The sequence below is a fragment of the Ochotona princeps genome, chromosome 6 (genome assembly GCF_030435755.1).
Source record: "Ochotona princeps isolate mOchPri1 chromosome 6, mOchPri1.hap1, whole genome shotgun sequence".
In the NCBI taxonomy this organism is placed as follows: domain Eukaryota; kingdom Metazoa; phylum Chordata; class Mammalia; order Lagomorpha; family Ochotonidae; genus Ochotona; species Ochotona princeps.
Genome location: NC_080837.1, coordinates 42,104,131 through 42,126,710, shown reverse-complemented (window position 1 = coordinate 42,126,710; position 22,580 = coordinate 42,104,131). Strand labels below are relative to the sequence as shown.

General features: G+C 37.1%; 1 protein-coding gene across 1 annotated transcript in view; it reads right to left on the bottom strand.

The window, feature by feature from the left end:
- Positions 1–22,580, bottom strand: part of DPH6 (diphthamine biosynthesis 6) — a 138,853-nt gene that overhangs the window by 40,296 nt on the left and 75,977 nt on the right. The window contains exons 4-5 of the mRNA XM_004578194.3: positions 19,366–19,439; positions 15,348–15,466 (exon numbers count right to left, since the gene is read on the bottom strand). Coding sequence (XP_004578251.2) covers positions 15,348–15,466; positions 19,366–19,439 — 193 coding nt within the window. The remainder of the gene's footprint in view (positions 1–15,347; positions 15,467–19,365; positions 19,440–22,580) is intronic.

Here is a 22,580-nt window from a genome sequence, read left to right as displayed (position 1 = left end):
TAATGGAGTCAAATCATATTGGGCCTTTGCAAAGTACAATTGTTTGGGTTTGATCCCCAAATATCCTGACCTAATTGAAATGTAGTATACCTTGGTCATTGTAATTTTAAACTTAAATGGAACTCTGAAATGCATCCAAGGTTGAAAATTATTTTAGCACTTGACCTAGGGCTTTTGATACAAGGGGTTTTCAATATTCATAGAAATGTGTTTTATTTAAATATAAAAATCCTACAAGTATCTCAATGCTTTTTACAACAAATAAAATTATCTTTAATTTCCATAATTTTTGAAGAATATTGGATATAGGAATCTGTAGAAGAGTAATAGGCAGGTGAACAGAAAGCCTGAAAATATACAGATATTTCCATCTTTCTTGCCAGTTTGTTATATACTATAAATAAACTTAAAACCATAAAACAAACAAACAAACAAAATAACCATCAGACTGATTTGAAACAAAGCTTGGTCCTCATAAGAGTTGGACCTTAGCATACCTAGCAGAGTCAAGTTTCTGATCCATCTATAGGCCCAGTCTTCAAAATCCCTTATGTTGATTTAGGAAAGGGCATTATGAGTGCTGTAATTTTTTTTGGCCATTAAACCACTACAGGCTAAAGACTAGCTTTGAAAAAATGGAAGATCATTATTAGAAAAACAATCTTTCCAAAATAACAGAGGATAATAAATTATTTCATATAACAAAATTTTAAAAAACTAATGACAAAATCAGGGAAAAACTCTAAAAACAATTAACTTGTCATTTATAACTTACTATTTATAACATTACATAAATAGGGTCCATCATTGTGGTGTGGCAGTTTTGGCGACCACCTGCAGCACTAGCACCCCATGGGGGAGCAAGTTCAACTCCGTGTTGCTCCACTTCTGATCCAGCTCCCTGCTACGGCTCCTAGAAGAGCAAAAGATGGCTCCACATCTTTGGACCTCTGCCTTTATGACAGAGATCTGGAAGAATCTTCTGGCTCTTGACTATACCCTACCTCTGGCTGTTGCAGCCACTGGGGAGTAAATAAGAAGATGGAAGATCTTTCTCTCTCTGCCTCTTCCTCATTGTATCTCTACCTTTCAAATTGATAAAATAAAGTTCAAATTCTATATAAGCATGAAGCATCCATCTAAAAGCATAAATGCACAGACAGGTTAGATAACAGAACAGACAAAAATATAAGAAAAATGTAGTGAAATGTAATGAAAGGTTACTTTTATGAAAAGACCAATTATTTTCGGATGAGTTAAGTAATGATGAGTTGTGAGAAATGAAACAAAATAAGTTCTTTCCCAATAAAATGGACAACTAAATAGCTCCAGAGTTCTGCTAGAAAAATATATCACACTTGGATCTCCCTAAGGAAGAGAATTACACTGAGATCTCTGTATAAAGCAGAATTGTGGTTTCTAAACTAGGTGTAGACATTGCTCTGAGCCCAGTGCTACATACCAGAAAATAAAGCTGAGTCACTCAAAATTTGTGAAACAGTAACTTATGAGATGGGAATTAAAGAAATAAAGAGCTCCAAAAACTAACAGGGGGCATTCAAGTTGGCCTTCAAGACCAGTTTGTTCATACGTTAAGTAAAACTCCATCAATGTTGATTAAAAAATAAAACAACAAGCAAACAAACAAAAACCTCTGCTTGCAAAAACACTAGAGAGCTAAATAATTTCCAGAGCTGACACAATACTAGTTAATATATAGGCTCCTGCTAGTGAGTTATATAATATTAAATACCTGTATCACTCAATAAAACACCAGAAAGGCCACATCTTAATGCAGACAAATTAGTTACAAACAAAAGATAAAAACAAAGATACTCTGATATATCCTAATAAATTAAGATCAGGAATCCCAGAAATACTGGAGAAGAATGTTCTAGAAATGACAGAAGGCATAAATACACAGGTTTCAGATGTAACAGTGTAATACTTATTTAAATAAAAATGAACCTACAGTAGTGACACACAATGGGCTAAAACTGCAGAAGAGACAAAGTACATAGCACATCTTAAAACACTTCAAAACAAAGACACATATCGAAAAAATAGATATAATCAAATCAAAAGTAGACCTTTTAGAATCAACAATGGTACTAGAAGGAAAAAATACATTAAATTATGAGACAAAATAACTCAAGAAGTCAGAATATAACAAAACATCCTCTATTTCAAGAACAACTATTAATAATTTTCAGAAAATAAAAACCAGGAACATGTATTTCTCTTGGCTAGCCTCATCAATAAACAAGAAAATGACCCAAAAAGTGGAAGACCAAAATGCAATAACAAATGGTAATCAAGGGTCCAGTGCTATGGTCTAGTGGCTAAATTCTTGCCTTTTATCCACCAGAATCCCAAGTGGGTGCTGGTTCATGTCCTGGCTGTTGTACTTCCCTTCCAGCTTCCTGCTTGTGGTCTGGGAAAGCAGTGGAAAATGGCCCAAGGCCTTGGAACCCTGTACCCAGCTGGGGAATCCAGAAGCTCCTGACTGAATTAACTCAACTCTGGCCATTACGGCAATGTGGGACGTGAACCAGCAGACAGAGGATCTTTTTGTATCTCCTCTGTGTAAGATCTGCCTTTGCAATAAAAATTAATAAATCTTAAAAAAAGAAAATGCTAATCAAATAACTAGTAATATTTAGGAAGCATAAACACTGTATAGTAAGACAAGTAACAGCAACAAAGATAATAGTGTCATCACAGAAATTAACAAGAAAATCAGAAAGTAATCAATTTTAAAAGAAAGCATATAAATCATGAGAAGAAAAGCCCAAATATTGTAAGGTCTTGTACTATACAGGAATACAGTTACAATTATGACTAGCTACATTTGGTACAGTTCCTAGAAAACATGACTTTTAAAATGAAAGTCAAATACAATCATGTTGAAAAAGAAAAAGAAAACCCACAGAATTTATCACCAGCAAACTCTCACTAAAAGAAATATTAAAGTGAGTTATTCAGGCAAATAAAATAATGCTATTAGAGGAAAATAGGGCTTAACCATGAATGCTGTGTAATGGCAGAGAGCCATAAAAGTAAACAGAAATGAATTTTGCTTTTACAGCCTCAAATGATATATTGTAAGAATAAAAATATGCATAGAATTAAAATGTAAAGCAAGCATGAAAACTCAAGAAGAGAGATAGAGTTAAAATATTATAAATTCTTACCATATTTGGGAAATGGTACAATAACATTTTCTTGTCAATAAAAAGAAAATTTAGAACTGATATGAATGAACTTTGAAAGCATTACTCTAAGTGAATGAAGCCAATACAGAGACTACATATGCTAGGATTCCACTACCATGAAGCTTCCAGAACAGGCAAACCAACATGTTAGGTTTCCATGGTACCTGGACTGTGCAGAGAGGACATGAAAGTCAGAAGGAAGTAAAAGGAAAATGGTAGGGGTATCAGAGTTTTTTTTAAACATTTTAAAATCAGAATTATTCTAAAATTAGATTGTGGTGATGATTATAAAACTTGCAAATATACCAAAACACTCAATCTTACATGCTAAATAAGTGAAGCATGTAGTTTATCCATAAATTTTGAAAACAAAGGGTGTACAAATCCTAAAATGTATTCACACAATTCAGACAAAAACTTAAAAATGGGAGAAATTCAGGAAGGAACAAATAAAATTTCTTTTTAATTCTCAGAAATCACGTTTTAGGAGTAATTTTCGAGTTGTTAACTTTGAGACTGTTCTGAATATTCTTCTTAGGTTTTAAAATCTTTATTAGTATGTTGAATGTCAATATGACTTCTCTTGAACTGAATAATTTATTACTGTTTACACTCAGTAAGTAAGTAATACTGTTGTGACTTCTCTGCCCATCTTTAAACATAGGAGTAATGTGATTAGATCAAGACATAATAACGTAAATGGTTTAATTTAGTGTGGATGGGGAGTCTTCCAAACATAAACCTGCATGTTGAATTTCAGAGAAAAAGGCACCTACTCCCATTTCTTTTCTGAGAGAATATCCTTCAAAAAAAAAAAAGACTTGTTTGTTTTGGTGTTTTGGCTGTTTTGTAGTTCTTTGTATATTCTGGAGATTAGCCCTCTATCACCTACGTTGTGCGCAAAGATCTTCTCCCATTCTGTGAGCATCTTTTTAACTTTATTGATTGTTTCCTTTGCTGTACAGAAGCTTCTTAGTTTGATGAGGTCCCATTTGTTTATTCTGGTCTTGATTTCTATTGCTTTTGGAGTCCTTTTTAGGAAGTAGGGACCTACCCCTAGATCTTGCAGAGTATTTCCAACATTTTCTTCCAAAAGTTTGAAGGTTTCTGGATGTAGGTTTAGATCTTTTATCCATTTAGATTTGATCTTGGTGTATGGTGAGAGATGTCGGTCTATCTTTTTGTTTCTGCAGGCTATCAACCAGTTGTCCCAACAGCATTTATTGAACAGACCTTCCCATTTGCCAGGATTATCGTTTGTCCTTTTGTCAAAGATTATTTGGCTGTATCTGTGTGGGTTCCAAAACACCAAAACAAACAAGCCGCTCAAGAAATGGGCATGGGAAATGGGCAGACATTTCACAAAGGAACAATCCCAAATGGCAAACAAACATATGAAAAAATGCTCAAGTTCCCTGGCAATAAGGGAAATCCAAATTAAAACATCAATGAGGTACCACCTAACGCCAGTAAGACTGGCCCACATGAAAAACACCAACACTTGTTGGCGAGGTTGTGGGGAAAAGGGAACTCTACTCCCCTGCTGGTGGGGCTGCAGGCTGGTACAGCCTCTATGGAAATCAGTATGGAGAATATTCAAACAACTCAAAATCAACATACTGTATGATCCAGCAATAGCTCTCCTAGGAATATATCCAAAACACCTGTTTTACGAGAAACCAACATACACTCCTATGTTCATAGCCGCACAATCAGTAATTGCAAAAACATGGAAACAACCAAAATGCCCATCAACAGAGGATTGGATAAGAAAGCTATGGTTCATCTACTCCATGGAATACTACTCAGCTATTAAAAAAAACAAAATGCAGTTCTTTGTGGCCAAATGGGCCAAACTGGAAACCATAATGCTAAGGGAAATGAGCCAATTCCAAAGGGTTAGATACCACATGTTCGCCTGAATTTAAGAAGATATGATGTTATGCATAACATGTTATGTTATGGATGTTATGTCATATGTAGCATATAAACTAAAATGGAAATGTGAATGGGGTGGTCACAGAATGTGGTTAAGAAATCACATTTATTTTAAACATGTTGGCTGCTCAATACTATGTCAATTAATTCCATAATGATGTTAATTGTTGCTGATAATATGTTAGTGCTTTTATTTGATCGGGATGATACTCTGCTGGCTCTGCCCTCAGACCAGAGAGGGTCTCCCCAATAAGTAGTTGGACTTGACTGGACTATAAAATGCTGGACTCTATGCTTGGCATATGCTTGCTAAGAGGGAATCTCAACTGAACTTGAACTGTGGTTACGCAACAGAGTGGTGGAACCCACCATGGGGGGAGGGTGCGGGGAAGTGGGGGGAGAATCCCAGTTCCTATGAAATTACAACACAATGTAATTAATGAATAAATTTAATAAAAAAAAGTATTGGTGATTACTCAGCAAAAAAAAAAAAAAAAAAAAGCAAAAGACTTAGGTCTTCACTTTAGGAATGTAAACAAACCTGTCTAGGGGATACAAAAATTAGGAGATATTTCCAAAGTTCTGATCGCCCTCTCTCCCCCTTTGAAATGCAACCATACACCTCCAGATATGCAGATCTCTGGAGTTTTGTCTCTTCAGTGATGAAAAAGTTTCAAATCTTACATTTTAGTCTAGGTCTCAGGTTTGTAAAATGTATTTAAAAATCCCTAACTACTTAGAAACATAAAATCATTCCCTCTGCTTCTCCACATACATAATGTGTGGTATAAAATGAAGAAGAAATTCAGTTAAACCAAAATACTGGACTGTTAAATTAGATGCAGGCAATTTGGCAATCTTGCCCAGTATGAACCTTTACCAATAATTTTAAAAAGAAGTAGACAGGTAATCAAAGAAGCACAATAAACAAGGAGCAGGCCCACAGAACAGCTCTAAGTCCTCTTCCGACACACTGGACATATATAGTTGTCCAGATCAGCTACACGTCGAATTAGGATTATCCCATTTTCCAATTCTTCCAAATAAAACTAACTTTGCTAATGAACATTCAAACTCACAGTGACTAGAGTGATGGCCAGATATTTTTGTTCAATAAATTCTGGAATACCTCTGGTTTTGGACAGTACTACTTTCCAGATAACACAGTACATAGTAATAGTCATTGATTTCTAGAAGTCATTATGCAACATATTTTCCTCAGGACAACAAATGTTGTTCCTTTATAAGTTCAGCCCTAACCAGTGTTGTATAGGAAAGATAATTTTTTGTTTACCTATTAAAAAAATAAAGTCGGGCCCAGCGGCGTGGTCTAGCGGCTAAAGTCCTCGCCTTGAAAGCCCCGGGATCCCATATGGGCGCCGGTTCTAATCCCGGCAGCTCCACTTCCCATCCAGCTCCCTGCTTGTGGCCTGGTAAAGCAGTCGAGGACGGCCCAATGCATTGGGACCCTGCACCCGCGTGGTAGACCCGGAAGAGGTTCCAGGTTCCCGGCATCGGATTGGCACGCATCGGCCCGTTGCGGCTCACTTGGGGAGTGAATCATCGGACGGAAGATCTTCCTCTCTGTCTCTCCTCCTCTGTGTATATCTGGCTGTAATAAAATGAATAAATCTTAAAAAAAAAAAAAAAAAATAAAGTCATACTCTTCAATAAAGTCCTAACATAATGGAGGTTCATGGTAGTGTTTTGGTAAGTGGGCTTCCTGAACTTGGCGTCTGACACTCCCTGGCCAGAGATCTTAGGAAACATAACATCCACAGTGATTATTAGTCCCTTCCCCAGGCACCCAACAGCATACAAGCATTCTTCCTGTATTGATGACTTACACGATGTTGCCTGAAAGAAAATACTGTCTTAATCTAGTTATTTAAAGCTCTGTTCTAGCTCCAAGGCCATCCCCAGATGTAGTCAGTCTTCTGGAAGAGCGCTCCCTCTAGTGCTTCTATTTGGAATAGCAGACTTTTTCCTCCGGAGTTTTATATAGATAGTATGGGGAAAACTAGCAGGAAAAATCCTATAGGGATCCATATTGTGGTGCTGGGCCAGTTAAACTGCCACCTATAGTGTTGGCATCCCATATGGGAGCTGGTTGGAGTGTCAGTTGCTCCACTTCCAATCCATCTCCCTGCTAATGCACCTGGGAAAGCTGCAGAAGATGGCCCAGGTAGAAATATATTAATTTGATTTATACCTACAATGATTATAAAAACTCTATGATTTAGAATCGCCCATCTATGTAATTCACAAATAATAAATTTGTGAGAAAGACTGTCATAATGGTAAGTACAGTCCATAAATGAAGAACTTGACAGTAACAGTTGTGAACTATTCTTTTGTTGCATCATCAAGTGGCAATGTGTCACTATGTTGCTGAAATTCTCAAGGTGGAAGCCTTAGGTAAAGTTTGAACATCACTGAAATTTTTCTCTACAGAAAACAGATCCAGAGTTTTACCATCAGTTAAGGATAACAGAATCTGGAAAGGATACCGAACAGTATTAATCTCTAGCCTAGAGGCTCTGACACTGAGATCACATGACTGCATCCCTCCAAGGAAAGGTAATTCACCTTTAAACACTTTCCTACATCATGTGAGGACACCCCCACACAATTTGCATTTATTACCTATTTGGACCCATAACCTTCTTTATAACTAGGATTGCCAGATCTGTAGCTGTATAACAAACCCACAGAGCCAGTAAAAACAGTAGCCTTGTTAACACTTCTCCTTAGCATACATTACAGGATTTGAAGAAAAAAAAGTCACAAGACACTTGGCACTGTGCTTACAGCTAGTCCTTGAATTGCCGGCAGGTAGTGAAATCATGAATGTATCTAGGACCTTCATAAATATGAACTGCCTAATTTAGTGGGACTTACACAGTATTTTCTATCTCTTTTGTGTACAGAATGTCTAATTTTGAGTATAGATCCATTAGAACAGGAAAAATAAAGAAATATTTTGTGCAACTGGAAACATGTGTAATTGTGCACTTGAAACTTTAGCTTTATTCCTACCCCCCAATACCAGAAACCTTGCAATCAAAGTCCTAGCATTATTTCCTTTTGTAGCCAATGTTAGAAACTATGACACCTAAAAGCAATGGGTGAATTTTTGGACACATGTAATTCAGAAAAACTGAGCCACAAAGAAACAGAAAAGTTGAGTGGACCAATAATTAATAATGATGCTCAATCAGGAAAGAAAAAATCTCCCAACAAAAAAAAAAAAAAGTGAGGTAGACTCACTGGCCAGTTTTCTATGAAACTGTTTAAAAAGAACTAATCCAAATTCTTCTCAAAGTATTCTAAAAAAAATTGAAAGACAAAGAACTCTTCAAAACTAAAGCACAGCATTACACTTACCACAAGAGCAGAAAGAATAGAGGAAGAACAGAGAGAAAGAAAACAAATCAAAGAACAATATCTCTCATGAATACAGATGCAAAATTTCTTAACAAAATAGTATTTTAAAAAATGACAACACATCAAAAAAATCACTTACAGGGCACAAAATTTAGCTTAGCATTTAAGTTGTAGTTTAAGATGCCTACATCCCGTATAGCGGTATCTGGGTTCAATTCTTGTCTCTATTCCTAACAGGTTCATCCCAATGTAAGTTGGAAAGCAGTAGTGATGGTCCAGTTAAGCAACCTACATTGACTTTTTAGCTTCTGACTTTAGGCTCAACCCAGCATGCTTGCTGCAATCACTTGGGGGGTAAACCAGCAGACAGGATCTCTCTTCGCCTCTCAAATCAGCAAATAATTGCAACAACCATAAATCATTCATCATGATAAAGTAGGATGTATACTACAGATGCCAGAATAGTTCAACATATGTAAATCAGTAAATACAACACACATCAACAGAATGCAGAAAAAATATAAATGGTCATCTCAAGAGATGGAGAAAGGGCCCGTCGGCGTGGCCTAGTGGCTAAAGTCCTCGCCTTGAAAGCCCCGGGATCCCATATGGGTGCCGGTTCTAATCCTGGCAGCTCCACTTCCCATCCAGCTCCCTGCTTGTGGCCTGGGAAAGCAGTTGAGGACGGCCCAAAGCTTTGGGACACTGCACCCACGTGGGAGACCCGGAAGAGGTTCCTGGTTCCCGGCATCGGATCGGTGCGCACCGGCCGTTGCGGCTTACTTGGGGAGTGAATCATCGGATGGAAGATCTTCCTCTCTGTCTCTCCTCCTCTGTGTATATCTGACTTTCCAATAAAAATGAATAAATCTTTAAAAAAAAAAAGAGATGGAGAAAAAGCCATTGATGAGATTCAATATCCCTTCTTGTTATAATTTCTAACCAAATTAGGTATAGAAGGAATATACTACAACATAATAATGGCTACATATGACAAACTCAGAGTCAGCACCATACTTTATGTTGGAAAACTGAAAGTATTTCAATATCTGAAGTAAGGCAGTATTGTTCATTTTCACCACATTGTATTTGAAATGTTAGCCTGAAAAAAAAGACATTAGAAATAAAGTAACAGAAAAGACAAAAGTAAAACTAACCTTATTTGGAGATGATATTATTCTACAGATATAAAAACCTAAAACTCCAGCAAAATAATACTAGAAGTTATTAATTCTAACAAGTTGCAGAATAGGAAGTCAACATGCAAAAATCTTACAACCAAAAATGAACTACAAAAATAATGACAACCAGTCTCATTTACAATAGCTAAAAACAGACAAAAAAGCTTGATATGGAAATAAACTTAACCAAGGATATTAGATTTCTACAAGTAAAAATTAGCAAATAATGGGAGAAAATTTTGAAGAAGACACTCCACCCTCCAGCCCCCCAAAAAAACAAACTCCTGGCAAAAGTGATTTGCAGATTTGATATTATCCTGATTTAAATGCCAGTGGCATTCTTCAAAGAACAAGAGAAAATAATGCTAATCTCATATTGGAGCAAAAAGGCCCTTAATATTCAAAGCAGATTTGAGGAAAAAGAACAAAGTCAAACACCTCACAATAGAATATGTAAGCTTGAGACATACTACAAGGGCTATAGTAACCAAAACAGTATGCCACTATCATAACAATCAATACATAGACCAATGGAAAGGAATAAAGATATCACAAATAAATCTACACATTTATAGCAAATTGGCCTTTGACAAAAGTTCTAAAAACATACGCTGGGGAAAGAACAGGATGCTTAAATAAACGGTGTCGGAATAGCTGGATATTCATGTGCAGGAAACAGACATTTGTGCTCCATATCCACCACTCATCTCTCACCCTATACAAAAACCAATTCAAGGACCTAAGTGTAAGACCTGAAAGAGCTAGAAGAAAATGTATGGGGATGTCTCTCTGGCATAGGCAAAAACTTTGACAACAACCTTATAATACACAGACAATAAAAGCAAAAATAGTAAAATGAGATTATGTTCAACCAAAAAGTTTCTACATAAAAAAACAACCAAAAATGAAAAGATGATTCACATCATAGAAAACATAATAGCAAATTATGTTTCTGACAAAGTATCAAAACTCAGAATATGTAAAGAAGTATTTTTAAACATCCCAAAACATTATTAAGAAAGGGCAAATGACCTGAATTGAAATTTATCAGCAGCGAATACAAATAGCTACAAACAAATGAAAAAACCCTCAACATCATTAGCTTCCAGGGAAACACACATTCAAACCAGAATGAGAGATCATCTCACTGACATGGCTATTTCACAAAAGCAAAAAATAATAAATGCTGGTGAAGATATAGGGGAAAAGTAATTGTTATACACATTACTAGAGGAAATGGAAATTAAAAAGCCATTTTAGAGAAATGACTAGGAAGGACCAGCAGGGTAGTGTAACAAGCTAATCTACTGCCCTGTGGCACCCGCATCCCGTGTGGACACCAGTTTGTTTCGTGTCACATGTTCCAGGTATCTCACTTCTGAATCTATTTCCAAAAGAAATAAAATCAGCATATGAAAGGTATATCTGTAGCCCCATTATTACAATTGCTAAGATAAAGACTCAATTCATATAACCATGAATGGATGAATGAGTTAAGTAGATGAATATATACACAATGGAATATTATTACTCTACAAAAAGGATGAAATCCAGTCATTTGCACCAAAATGGATGGAACTGGAAGATACTGTGCTAAGAGGAAGAAGCCAGACACAAAAGGCAAATATCAAATTGTCTATCATGTGCATGGACATAAAAAATGTCCACCTGAAAATGTAACACTCAGCGACTGGAAGTGGATTGCAGAGTACAGAAAAGCTGGAAAACAGATAAACAATTACAGTTAGAAAGAACATAAATAAATGCTGTACAGGGCAGTGGGATGACACAGTTCACAATAACCAATGATGTATTTTATAAAGAACCTGAAAAGAGGCGTTAACGGTTCCAAATGTAAAGAAATGATCAGGAACGACCAACATGGTAGTGTAGTGAGCTAATCCTCTATCATGTGGCACCTGCACTGTGTTCCAGCTGCTCCATTTCTGACCCAGCTCTCTGCTTTATAGCCTGGGGAGGCATTGAGGATGAAGCAAGTCCTTCATATCCTGCACCCACACAGGAATGCTGGAAGAAGTTCCTAGCTCCAAGATTCAGCTCGGCTCAGACCATCACAGCCAATTGGGGAGTGACCCAGCAGATGCAAGACCTTCTCTCTCTATCTCTTCTCTCTCTGTAAAAGCTGTTTTTCAAGTAGAAATAAATAAATCTTTAAAAAAAAAAGAGAGAGAGAAATGATAAGGAAATAGAAATGCTGCTCATTTTGATCTGATCAGTATACACTGCCTACATGTGCTGAAATATCACACTAAACACCATAAGAATGTGTACGTGTAAGTTAACTAAAAATAAAAATAAATAAAACTAATAAGATACCCTTCATTATATAAAATAATATAACTGATTAAGCTCATCTTTTAATTTATATGGTCTTTCTAGTGATTGGCTATTTCAGAAATAACACATGTTTAGAAGAGAAGATACTTTTCTGGTGATGAAAAGTGGTCTTCTCTTTTATCTCACTCTGTTTTACAACCAGACACATTCTGCTAAACTAAGTCAAGGAGGACTTTTTACATCTACTAAATGCCGTGTGTCTTTTTCATTTATTTATTTTTACCATGAGGTCTCTAATGAGTTGATGTTTATAAGGAGACTTCATTAAAATCCTTACTCCTTTCTTTCCAGAATACATCGGAGATGTGCTGCTTGATTTTTTTTTTTTTAATTCTCAGTAATTGTTGAGTTTTATCTCCTGTGTCCTTGACACTTATTTTTTCATTATGGGAAGAAAAGAGGAAGGAGTAGCATATATAATCAGTTTAGTCTTTACATAGGCCTGAGTTTGATTTTGAAAAATCGGATCTCATAGGTGTTAGATACACAAATACTCAAATACACACGTAATTTCACACTGCAAGAAATCATGACTTCTTGCAGAAAAGTATCTTTTAGGGATGCATCAGAAAATGTAAAGGATGGCCCTGTAAGTTCACAGCAGTACCAAATTGGAAAGCTGCCTGCGGATCTACAACAGAAAGCAGTGCTAAGTGGCAGAGTTATCTTACAATGAAACACACTATTCTACAATGAGAATGAATACACTACTGTATTATTAAATAATATGGGTGAATTTTATAAATACAATACCAAGCCAAGGAAGCAAGAAACAATATAGAATGGGTTACATTATTCTATTAACATTAAATTGAGAAACAGAAAAAAATTAGTCTGAAGGTTCAGGTGTGAGGAGAGATCTAATCTTTGGGAGGACAAGAGTCACCTAGGAAGATACCTGCCATGACCTATAAGGAGACCTGAATAGTGACTGCACTGCTAGAGTCACTTTGTGAAAGATGCGAGGCTATACATTTGGGGTTTAAGCTTTTTTCTATGCTATGCTTCAGTAAAAGAATTCTTAAAACAAAACATGACTCACAGTTAGTGACATAGAACATAGTGCATGAAACACGTGTTTCATGTCTTCTGAAGGCCTTTAAAATCAATATACCCTTTAATATTTTTCTAAAGATTAAACTTACTTTAAAAAAAATCTACATATGCTGCAAATGCTAAAAGCAGCTACATACTCTTGCTGAGATGCCAAAATAAATTAGCTCAGTTTTATACTTTATAATTTAGTTTACTACAGTTTTTTGCTACTCATAACCCTTATACAGCACTATACAAAAATAAAATGACACAAAATATTAGTCATTTTCTGTTATAGATGTGACAATAATGTCAAATTCTATGGCTCTGTCTTTTCAATGCAGCAGTCTCTTAAAGTTTTAGTCTAATCAGAAATAACATGCACCTTCCAGTGAAGTAGCTTGCATTCTTTTAAAAAAATTTGTTTTAATTTTTTTAATTGGAAATTCAGATATACAGAGAGGAGGAGAGACAGAGAGCAAGAACCTCCATGCACCAACACACTCCCCAAATGGCTGCAAAGGCTGGAGCTACGCTGACCCGAAGCCAGGAGCCCGATACCTCCACCAGGTTTCCCATGCAGGCACAGGGTCCCAAGGCCTTGGGCAATCCCCGACTGACCTCCAAGGCCACAAGTAGGGAGCTAGACGGGAAGCAGGACCACCAGGATTATCACCTGCATCCATATGGGATCCACGTGCGTATAAGGTGAGGACCCTAACCATGCTGGGCCCAGTAGCTTGCATTCTTCACTATGAAAGTATACAATCTTAGAAGATCCAAAAGAGCGAACGGGATAAAGTCAGCGAGATTTCTGCACAGATTCATGTAGAAATGCCTATGCCAAATACATCTATATCAAGAGCTATAATCATGAGAGCTGTTCAGCAATTTTTTCTTGAAATAAGAATGTAAGTAACTTCAGTCTTCATTATGTTTCACAGCCAAGGAAACTACAGGTTCTCTAAAGAAAGTTTTTAACTAAAGACCTCAGTAAGATGAGAGAAGCTTGTTTTTACTATAGAGAAATATTATGGGACCTGCTCTGTTCAACTTCTTTTAGTGCTGTTTAAATTGTGAATTTATCAGTAAAGTCTTCCACAGTTTGAGACCTTGTTATTTCGGAGATCATCAAGGCAAACACTCAAATGAGGAACATGATTTGGGCTTTGGGAACCCTGAGGCTGCAGGGCATTTTCTGTAATAGGTTCATGAAACAAACGTATTAGACTCAAAGTCTCTGGTTTCTCACGAATATAATTACAAATTGAAAACAATAAATTAAGTGTGTTCGTATATAATATCCTTACTGGAATCAGATTACAACCTATCTGCTGTCTATGCTAACAGATCAAATAATATTCTCTCAAACCTGATTTTCTTAGCATTCTCAACAAAACTCAGTACTGTCTATTTTTGATAACACAAAGAAAACCAATAATTCTACCTTAGTATTATCAAAATTTACTTTAAAATGTAGGGAAATAATGTTTTGTGCCAAATACATATTCTAAGAAGCTCCAGAAACACACACAGACATACACTCTACATAATATTTCCTGTTTCCACAAAACTGATTTCTAAATCATATAAAAAGAGTTTACACAGAGGAATAGAGGAGTCATGATACAATAATTGTTTTAGAACCAGTGCTTGGGGAAAATAAAAAAAAAGCAGCTATACTTATTGATCACCTTGACAAATAGTCAAAAGCCCATTTTACAATTTTCCTTGTAGGGCCGGCGCCATGGCCTAGCGGCTAAAGTCCTCGCCTTGAACACCCTGGGATCCCATATGGGCACCGGTTCTAGTCCCAGTGGCTCCACTTCCCATCCAGCTCCCTGCTTGTGGCCTGGGAAAGCAGTCGAGTATGGCCCAAGGCTTTGGAACTTTGGAACCCTGCACCCGTGTGGGAGACCTGGAAGAAGTTCTCGGTTTCCGGCTTCGAATCGGCGCAGCACTGGCCGTTGTGGCTCACTTGGGAAGTGAATCATCAGACGGAAGATCTTCCCCTCTGTCTCTCTCCTCTCTGTATATCTGACTTTGTAATAAAAAATAAATAAATCTTAAAAAAATTTTTTCCTTGTATACACAAGTTGCTTGCTTAAATTCTGTTTGTGATTCTGTATATTTATATTCTAAGTCACTCTGCCTTTCCATTGTAACTGCTTACTGGCGAACTGAGATTATCTATGAGGTAAATGACAACTCCCTTCAAAGCCTGGCTACATACCAAAAGCAGCGACTTTGATGATTACTGCTTGAATGTTAGATGCTATCATCTCTCGGAGCAATTCTTCCTGGTTTCTCTGCCAAAGGTAAGCCAGAGGCTGGAGATCAAGCCTTTCACACCTGCACAAGAAAAAGAAACAAAAAATAAAATCACATCTTAACATCCCATACTTGGATACACAGTAATTACTTTGATTTTAAGCATAATGCTTCTTTCAAAGATGTTCGCATTTCAAATGCTTTAAAAAACACATTTTGCATAATGAGGTTTATATAACATAAACATATTTAATTTCCTTGTGCCCTGCATAAACAGATAGAAGTGAAATCTTCAGGCAGACCAGAAATATTAATTTTAGTAAGGCGCTAAGTTTAGATCTATACAAAAGAGTTTAAAGAGTTTATAAATGCCAATGGATGATAACTCTGGCTTTTAAATCGCCCATGGGTTTAAAAATTGTGAAGATATTAAAAAAAAACAACAAAAACAATCCTAATAAAATAACTAAATATTGATTAAATGTATAACTTTTTTATTATACTTATTTATTATTTTGCTGTCTTTAAAGAATTTGATTTTGAGAGGAAAGAAAATAATCAAAACAAAATGCACAATTCACTGAGTATCTGATATGTATACTGTATTGGTACACTAGGAAAAGATATGGACTTTGAAGCCCAGATGAATCTGGGTTTGAAACCTCACTGTGATTTCCAGCTGCAGGAGTTTGGCAAGTCAAGTAACCTGTAACTCCCAGCATTTACTGTTTATGTCATAAACAGAGGAAAAAAATTCACTGTCAAAGTAACATCAAAAGATTGCAAAGCTAAATCATACTTTACCCTTCTTCACATACCACATCCAATCTACCATTACACACATCCTGGCTATTTTGTTTAAGCTAGTATCACTGCTAACTTTCTAGTATGAACCTTAATAATCTGTCACCTCAAAATCTTTACCCTTCTAAAAATCTGCTTTCATTCAACAGCAGACAGTGTGATCCTTTTAAAACATGTTATTTCTCTTCTTTTTTTAAGATTTATTTATTTTTATTGGAAAAGTGGACATACAGAGATTAAGAGAGACAGAGAGGAAGATCTTCCATCCCATGGTTCACTTTCCAAGAGGCTGCAACAGCTGGAGCTGAGACAATCCAAAGCCAGGAGCCAGGAGCTCTTCTGGCTTCTTCCAGGTCTCCCACATGGGTGCAGGGTCCCAAAGCTTTGGGCTGTCCTCAACTGCTTTCCTAGGCCACAAGCAGGGAGCTGGATGGGAAGTGGGGCCACTGGGATTAGAACCGGCGACCATATGGGATCCTGGCACGTGCAAGGCGAGGACCTAAACCACCACGCTATCGTGCTAGGCCCCATTTCTCTTCTTAAAACCCGTTACGTTCCCTATTATTCAAGGTAAAAAATTTTGAAACAGATCTACATAGATCTCATGCTGGGTAGTTTTGTCATATCTCACTTCCTGCACTCTCCTCTCATAACATATCATCACATCCTACCAGCCCCCTCTCAACTAATCTGTTGGCTGCATTGCCAACCTTCCTCATTGGCTTTATGATTTTGCTTTCAGGGAAAATGTAACTGATTAATCAATTAAGATAATTAATAATTAACACAGATAAAGAATATAGTACAGTTCCTGGATAAATAAGCATACAGCAAAGAGTAGTGAAAGACAAATGACTTTCTCAAATCACACAACAATAAGTGGCTGAGGTCAGACTTCAAACCATAGTTTTAAAATTCATCAATCCTAATCTCTAAGATTTTTTAATAGCTTTATTATCTCCATGTGGTATAACATTGCCTGGCTCTTAATGAGTTCTTACAGTGAGTTCTCTCTCAGAATCCAAATTCTTATTAAATGAACCACGTTTGGTCATTTACTCACATATGGCATTAACACAGTGCAGTATTTTCTTCATGTACACTACATTGACTTTTGTAAGAAACCAAAACTTTCCTCACTGAAGAAATTCTTTACAATCCATTTTTTTTCAACATCAAAAGTATTTAAAGGAGAGCTCCTTCTTAGTCGCCACATGTGATTCAGGGGCCCAGACACACTTGGGCCAACTTCTACTGCTTTTCCCACAACATTAGCAGTGTGCTGAAGTGGAAGTGGAGCAACCCAGACATGAATCAGCACCTGTGTGGCAACCCAGAATTGAAGGTCAAGGCTCGACCCACTATGCCACAATACCACTCCTGAAAAGAAAGCTTCTAATCTATAGATTAAGGATATGCAGTCCATCCGTACATTAGTTGCTCACCCCACGCCCAGGGACAATGATCTCTCTGGCTCGCAACCCTCTGGTCGCAGCCATGAGGGCGAACCGGGAGCTGGACTAAACTAGCTCCATTCTGCTGCCATGGCGGCAGGACCAATCAGGGCGGATTCCATTCTTAGGGCTGGGACGGACTGAACCACTGTGCAGGTTGGCAGATGTGCGGTGGAGTCTTGGCTAAGAGGGATCCGGCTAAGGGCTCTATGTGGTGCCAGGCTCTGCCTGCTGGCCGCCCAGCGGCGAGCTCTGGGTCTTTTTAAATTGTAAAAGCTGCTCAGGGACACTCATGAATTAGACCAACTTTTGTATAGGTGAAACATGAATTCAAGGCGATTGCCAGTGATAGGGGCATGTAACTTTGTGCTTACACCGGCAAGTCTACTTTAGTCAGGGATGCTGGGCCACAGTGTCTTGGGCAGAGGCCAGGACACGTGTGGTAATGAGATAAGCTGAGTCAGAGCAGCCACTGTCAGATGCAGGATCTGCAGTTAGGAAAAGGTCAATTTGGGGAGCTGGGGGGACACCCTACCTGGGATGAGGTTCTCACTACGGAGCAAGTTGCTCACAAACATCAGTAGGCACAAAGTAAAAAAACAAACCTTTTTCAAACTTTGCATGCTTGACCTCTTTCAACTTACTCTATTTCTATCCTCCACTGTCCAGAGATTCTGATATACTACTAAAAGTGTGAAGTCAGCACATAACTGTGCTTTAACTCAGCCTTTTCTTAGTTAGCTTAAGAAAGTCTGTCTTAAAATTGTCTTAAACCCACAGTGGAATTACAAAGAAAGTAAACAAAGTAAATATAAAGCCTTAGTTTTCAAGCTCATTACCTGCAGGTTTTTAAGGAGGTAGTCAATATGTTTGTCAAGAACAAAAACTGATTCATAAATAACGTCATTATCTTACTTCTATTAACTCAACTGAATGGCCAAGTCATTTATCTACATACCAAAGTGTAATCCAAATAAACTGGGGCATCCATAAATATGCAGACACAATTATGCAAAGTCTATATAATATCTCATAAAAAGTAAAATTGAAAAATAAATTCATTCAGGTGGTATTTTGCACTGCCAACCTTAAATAATCATTATTTCACATAATAATTTTTGAGTACATCAATGGAGTTGAGTATTTTTGTGTTTATGCATAAAGACTAAATGTTAAATCAGTGCTACGTCTTTTAGGGAGAGGAATGGTAGAGGACACAAATCGTTTAAAAAGCCTTTGTACATAAGTAAGTACTCAAAACACATGAATATTTTGATTCAAGAATTGAGTTCTATGAACTCAGGAGAGCATTTTCCTTAACATAATTTTTTTTGAATTTTATACAATTCCTTCTATTAGCGACTGATTTTTATATTAATGAAATAAATCAAAAGAGATTAAAGGAATGTAGCAAATCAAATATGGAAAAGTTGAAAATAATGCTTCTCAGTTTCTGAAATTTTAGTACAGATTATTTTTCTTCATAGGAAGTTAGGAGTTTTCTTATGTGCAATGTTCAGTGATGTGTGATGTAAGTTTTCTTGTATGACAGAAAAAAAGCAAAAATGCGACATTCGTTATTTAGGTAAACACACACATTTAGTTCCAGAGGCCATACAGAATATTAGATCTATGCATGATTTATGTGTATTTATTTTATACTAATTCATATTTTTAAATACATGTATTTTAAAGACACATGACAACTTAAAGATCTCTTACACATTTTCTACTCGGGCACGTTGATAATCAGAAAGTATGGCACCTACTGATACTCCTTCTACGTCTTCTTTTTCCTAGAAACAAAGAAAGATATGCAACTTTTAAAAATAAACACAAGGCTCGTGCTTTCATCATCCTATGAAAATTACAAATACACTATCTCTCATCTAGGAAACTGTGAAACATGCTAATTTACTGAAAATTCAATTTATATTCAGAAACAAATAATTATACACATTCAAATCATCCTCTTAACTGTAGAAAAAAAATATTCTTTTTCTTAGAATTTGAATAACCAGAGACCCCCCTTAGGAAGACTAAGGCAGTACTTCCAAAATGTTTTCACACTTAACATATTTTTAAAAACTCACTGATGTTCGATGGAAACTTTTGTGAAATTTCTATTTAAAGAAAATATTTTCCCAGATTGAGTAACTTCTTTTTTTAAATTATGCAATGGCATAAATAGATGAGGGAGCATAATGATTTCATTTCTGCATCTTAGAAAAAGATGATTGCTATGGAACCATCCAGAAAGTAAAGATGTTAGAGGTATTGTCCAGGTAACAATATAGCACAGTAGGTAAAGAATTCTATCACAGTAAGGAAATGATGAATTATTATTAACATAGTTTCAAAGGACATTTAGCAATATATTCAGCAGAGTCCCACAGGGACAAGGACTAGCCTGACCAGCATACACATTAATGACCTAGAAGAGACTATAAACTCAAGTATGATCAAGTTAAAAGATGCTACAAAGTTAATATGGATTAAAATGGATAGAAAAAATTAGACAGATATCCAGCAAACAGATTGAACTAAAAAATAGGTGAAGTAAAATAAACTCAGTATTTTCCTTTAAAACAAATATTTAGCATCTCTTTGAGTTACTATTTACTTAGAATCATACATGCTGCTTCTCTCTGGCTGGCTCATTCCCAATTCCTATGAGTATGTCTATAATGTTGTTTTTCAAAAATTATTATTTGGCCTCTTTCCTTCCTTCTTGATTCTCCCATACCAGACTCCTTCTCATTCTCTACTTTGGGTTTAGATTTATTTATTTTTATTCAAAAGACTAATCGACAGACAGACTCAGAGAGAGAATCTTCCCCCCCTTGTTTATTCCCCAAACAGTCACAGCAGCTAGAATTGAGCCAATACAAAGCCAGGAGGGGCAAGTGGTTCTTCTGGGTCTCCCACGTGGGTTTGGGGGTCAAAGGACTTGAGGCATTCTCCACTGCTTTCCCTGTCCAGCAGGGAGCTGGATTGGAAATGGAGCACCAGCTACTAAAATAGGAATCCATACGGGATGCTGGCACTGCAGGTAGTGGATTAGCCTGTTGAACCACCATATCAGTCCCATTACTCCAGACCCCTAGTCTTACTGTTCCCACTATAACTAGGCTTATTTTTCCACATAAAAAATATAATGATGTTTCACTTCTTAAAATCCTAAAGTGACATAAGAGAAATGGAAACATCCACACTAAGATACAGGGAGTTTCACAGCACCTTTGTTTCTAAGAACTCCAAACTTGAAACAATCCAAGTATCTACCATCACACTAGAAGTTAGGATGTGAACATAAATATTTTGTGGGAATAAAATTTGGTTCATAGCACTATCTAAAGTAAAACTTTAAGCTACACTGAGAACAACTATAGAACTCGAGAGTACAGTATTCTTTTCTTCCTATGGAGGATACATTCCAAGACCAAAAGCAAAAGTCTGAAATCTATATAGAGTTCTTCTTATACATACACATGCATGATAAAGTTTAATTTATAAACTAGGCAGAATAAGATATTGACAATAATCATAGTAAAATAATTATGATAATACACTAACCATACTTAAAACTTATAGACTGCTTACTTTTGCATCTTTTTACTCAAAAAACATTTTTTTAAAGATTTATTTATTACTGTTGGAAAGCCAGATATACAAAGAGGAGGAGAGACAGAGAGGAAGATCTTCCATCCTATGATTCACTCCCCAAGTGAGCAGCAATGGCTAGTGCGTGCCGATCCGAAGCCAGGAGCCAGGAACCTCTTCCAGATCTCCTTTCGTGGGTGCAGGGTCCCAAAGCTTTGGGCCGTCCTCGACTGCTCTCCCAGGCCACAAGCAGGGAGCTGGATGGGAAGTGGAGCTGCCAGGACTAGAACCGGTGCCCACATGGGATCCCGGGGCATTCAAGGCGAAGACTTTAGCCGTTAGGCCACACCGCCGGGCCCTACTCAAAATTTTTGGACCACAGTTGACTACAACTGAAACCACAGAAAGCTAAACTGCAGAGAAGGGGAATGGTTGTGAACAGGAGTTTGCAGGTTCTGTAACCAAACACTTGAAGTCACAACAGCAAAGAAGCAAAACAAAGACCCAGCAGGACATAGGGTAAAAAGAGGGATAAGTTTAAGATCCTGAAGATAGAGCAACATGGAAGAGAGGAAGGAGAATCCAGTGGAGATATGACAAGAGAACTGTAATTGTGATAAGAGACAAAATCAGGATAAAATAATAATGAATGAATAAATACGGAGGAAATTTCTATAAAAATGATCTCCCATCCACTGGTTCACTCCCCAAGTGGCTACAATGGCTGAAGCTGAGCTGAGCTGATTCGAAGCTAGGAGTCTGAAGCTTTTTCCGGGTCTCCCACACAGATGCAGGTTCCCAAGGCTTTGAACTACAAGCCACAAGCAGGCAACTAGGAGGAAGTGGAGCAGCCAAGACATGAACCTACACTTCTACGGGATTCTGGCTTATGCAAGGTGAGGACTTTTGCCACTAGGCCACTGCACCAGACCCAGAAAATAAATATTTTAAAGATGTAAGTAACAACGGCCAATGCAATGTCTCAACAGGCTAATCTTCCACCTTCAAGTGTCAACATCCCATCTGGGTACCAGTTCATTTCCTGGCTTCTCAGTTTTCCTGCTTATGACCTGGGAAAGCAGCAAAGGATTACCCAGGTCCTTGATCTCCTGCACACAAATGGGAGTCACAGAGGAGACTCCTGGCTCCTGGCTTTGGATCAGCTCAGTTCTCATTTTTGCAGCCATTTGGGGAAGCTTGAACCAATGGATGGAAGATATTTGTCTTTCCTTCTCTCCATAATTCTCCCTTTCAAGTAAAAATAAACACATCTTAAAAACAATCACAAAAACCTGTCAGTAGCAGAATCATGCAAAACTTGTTATCTTTATGTA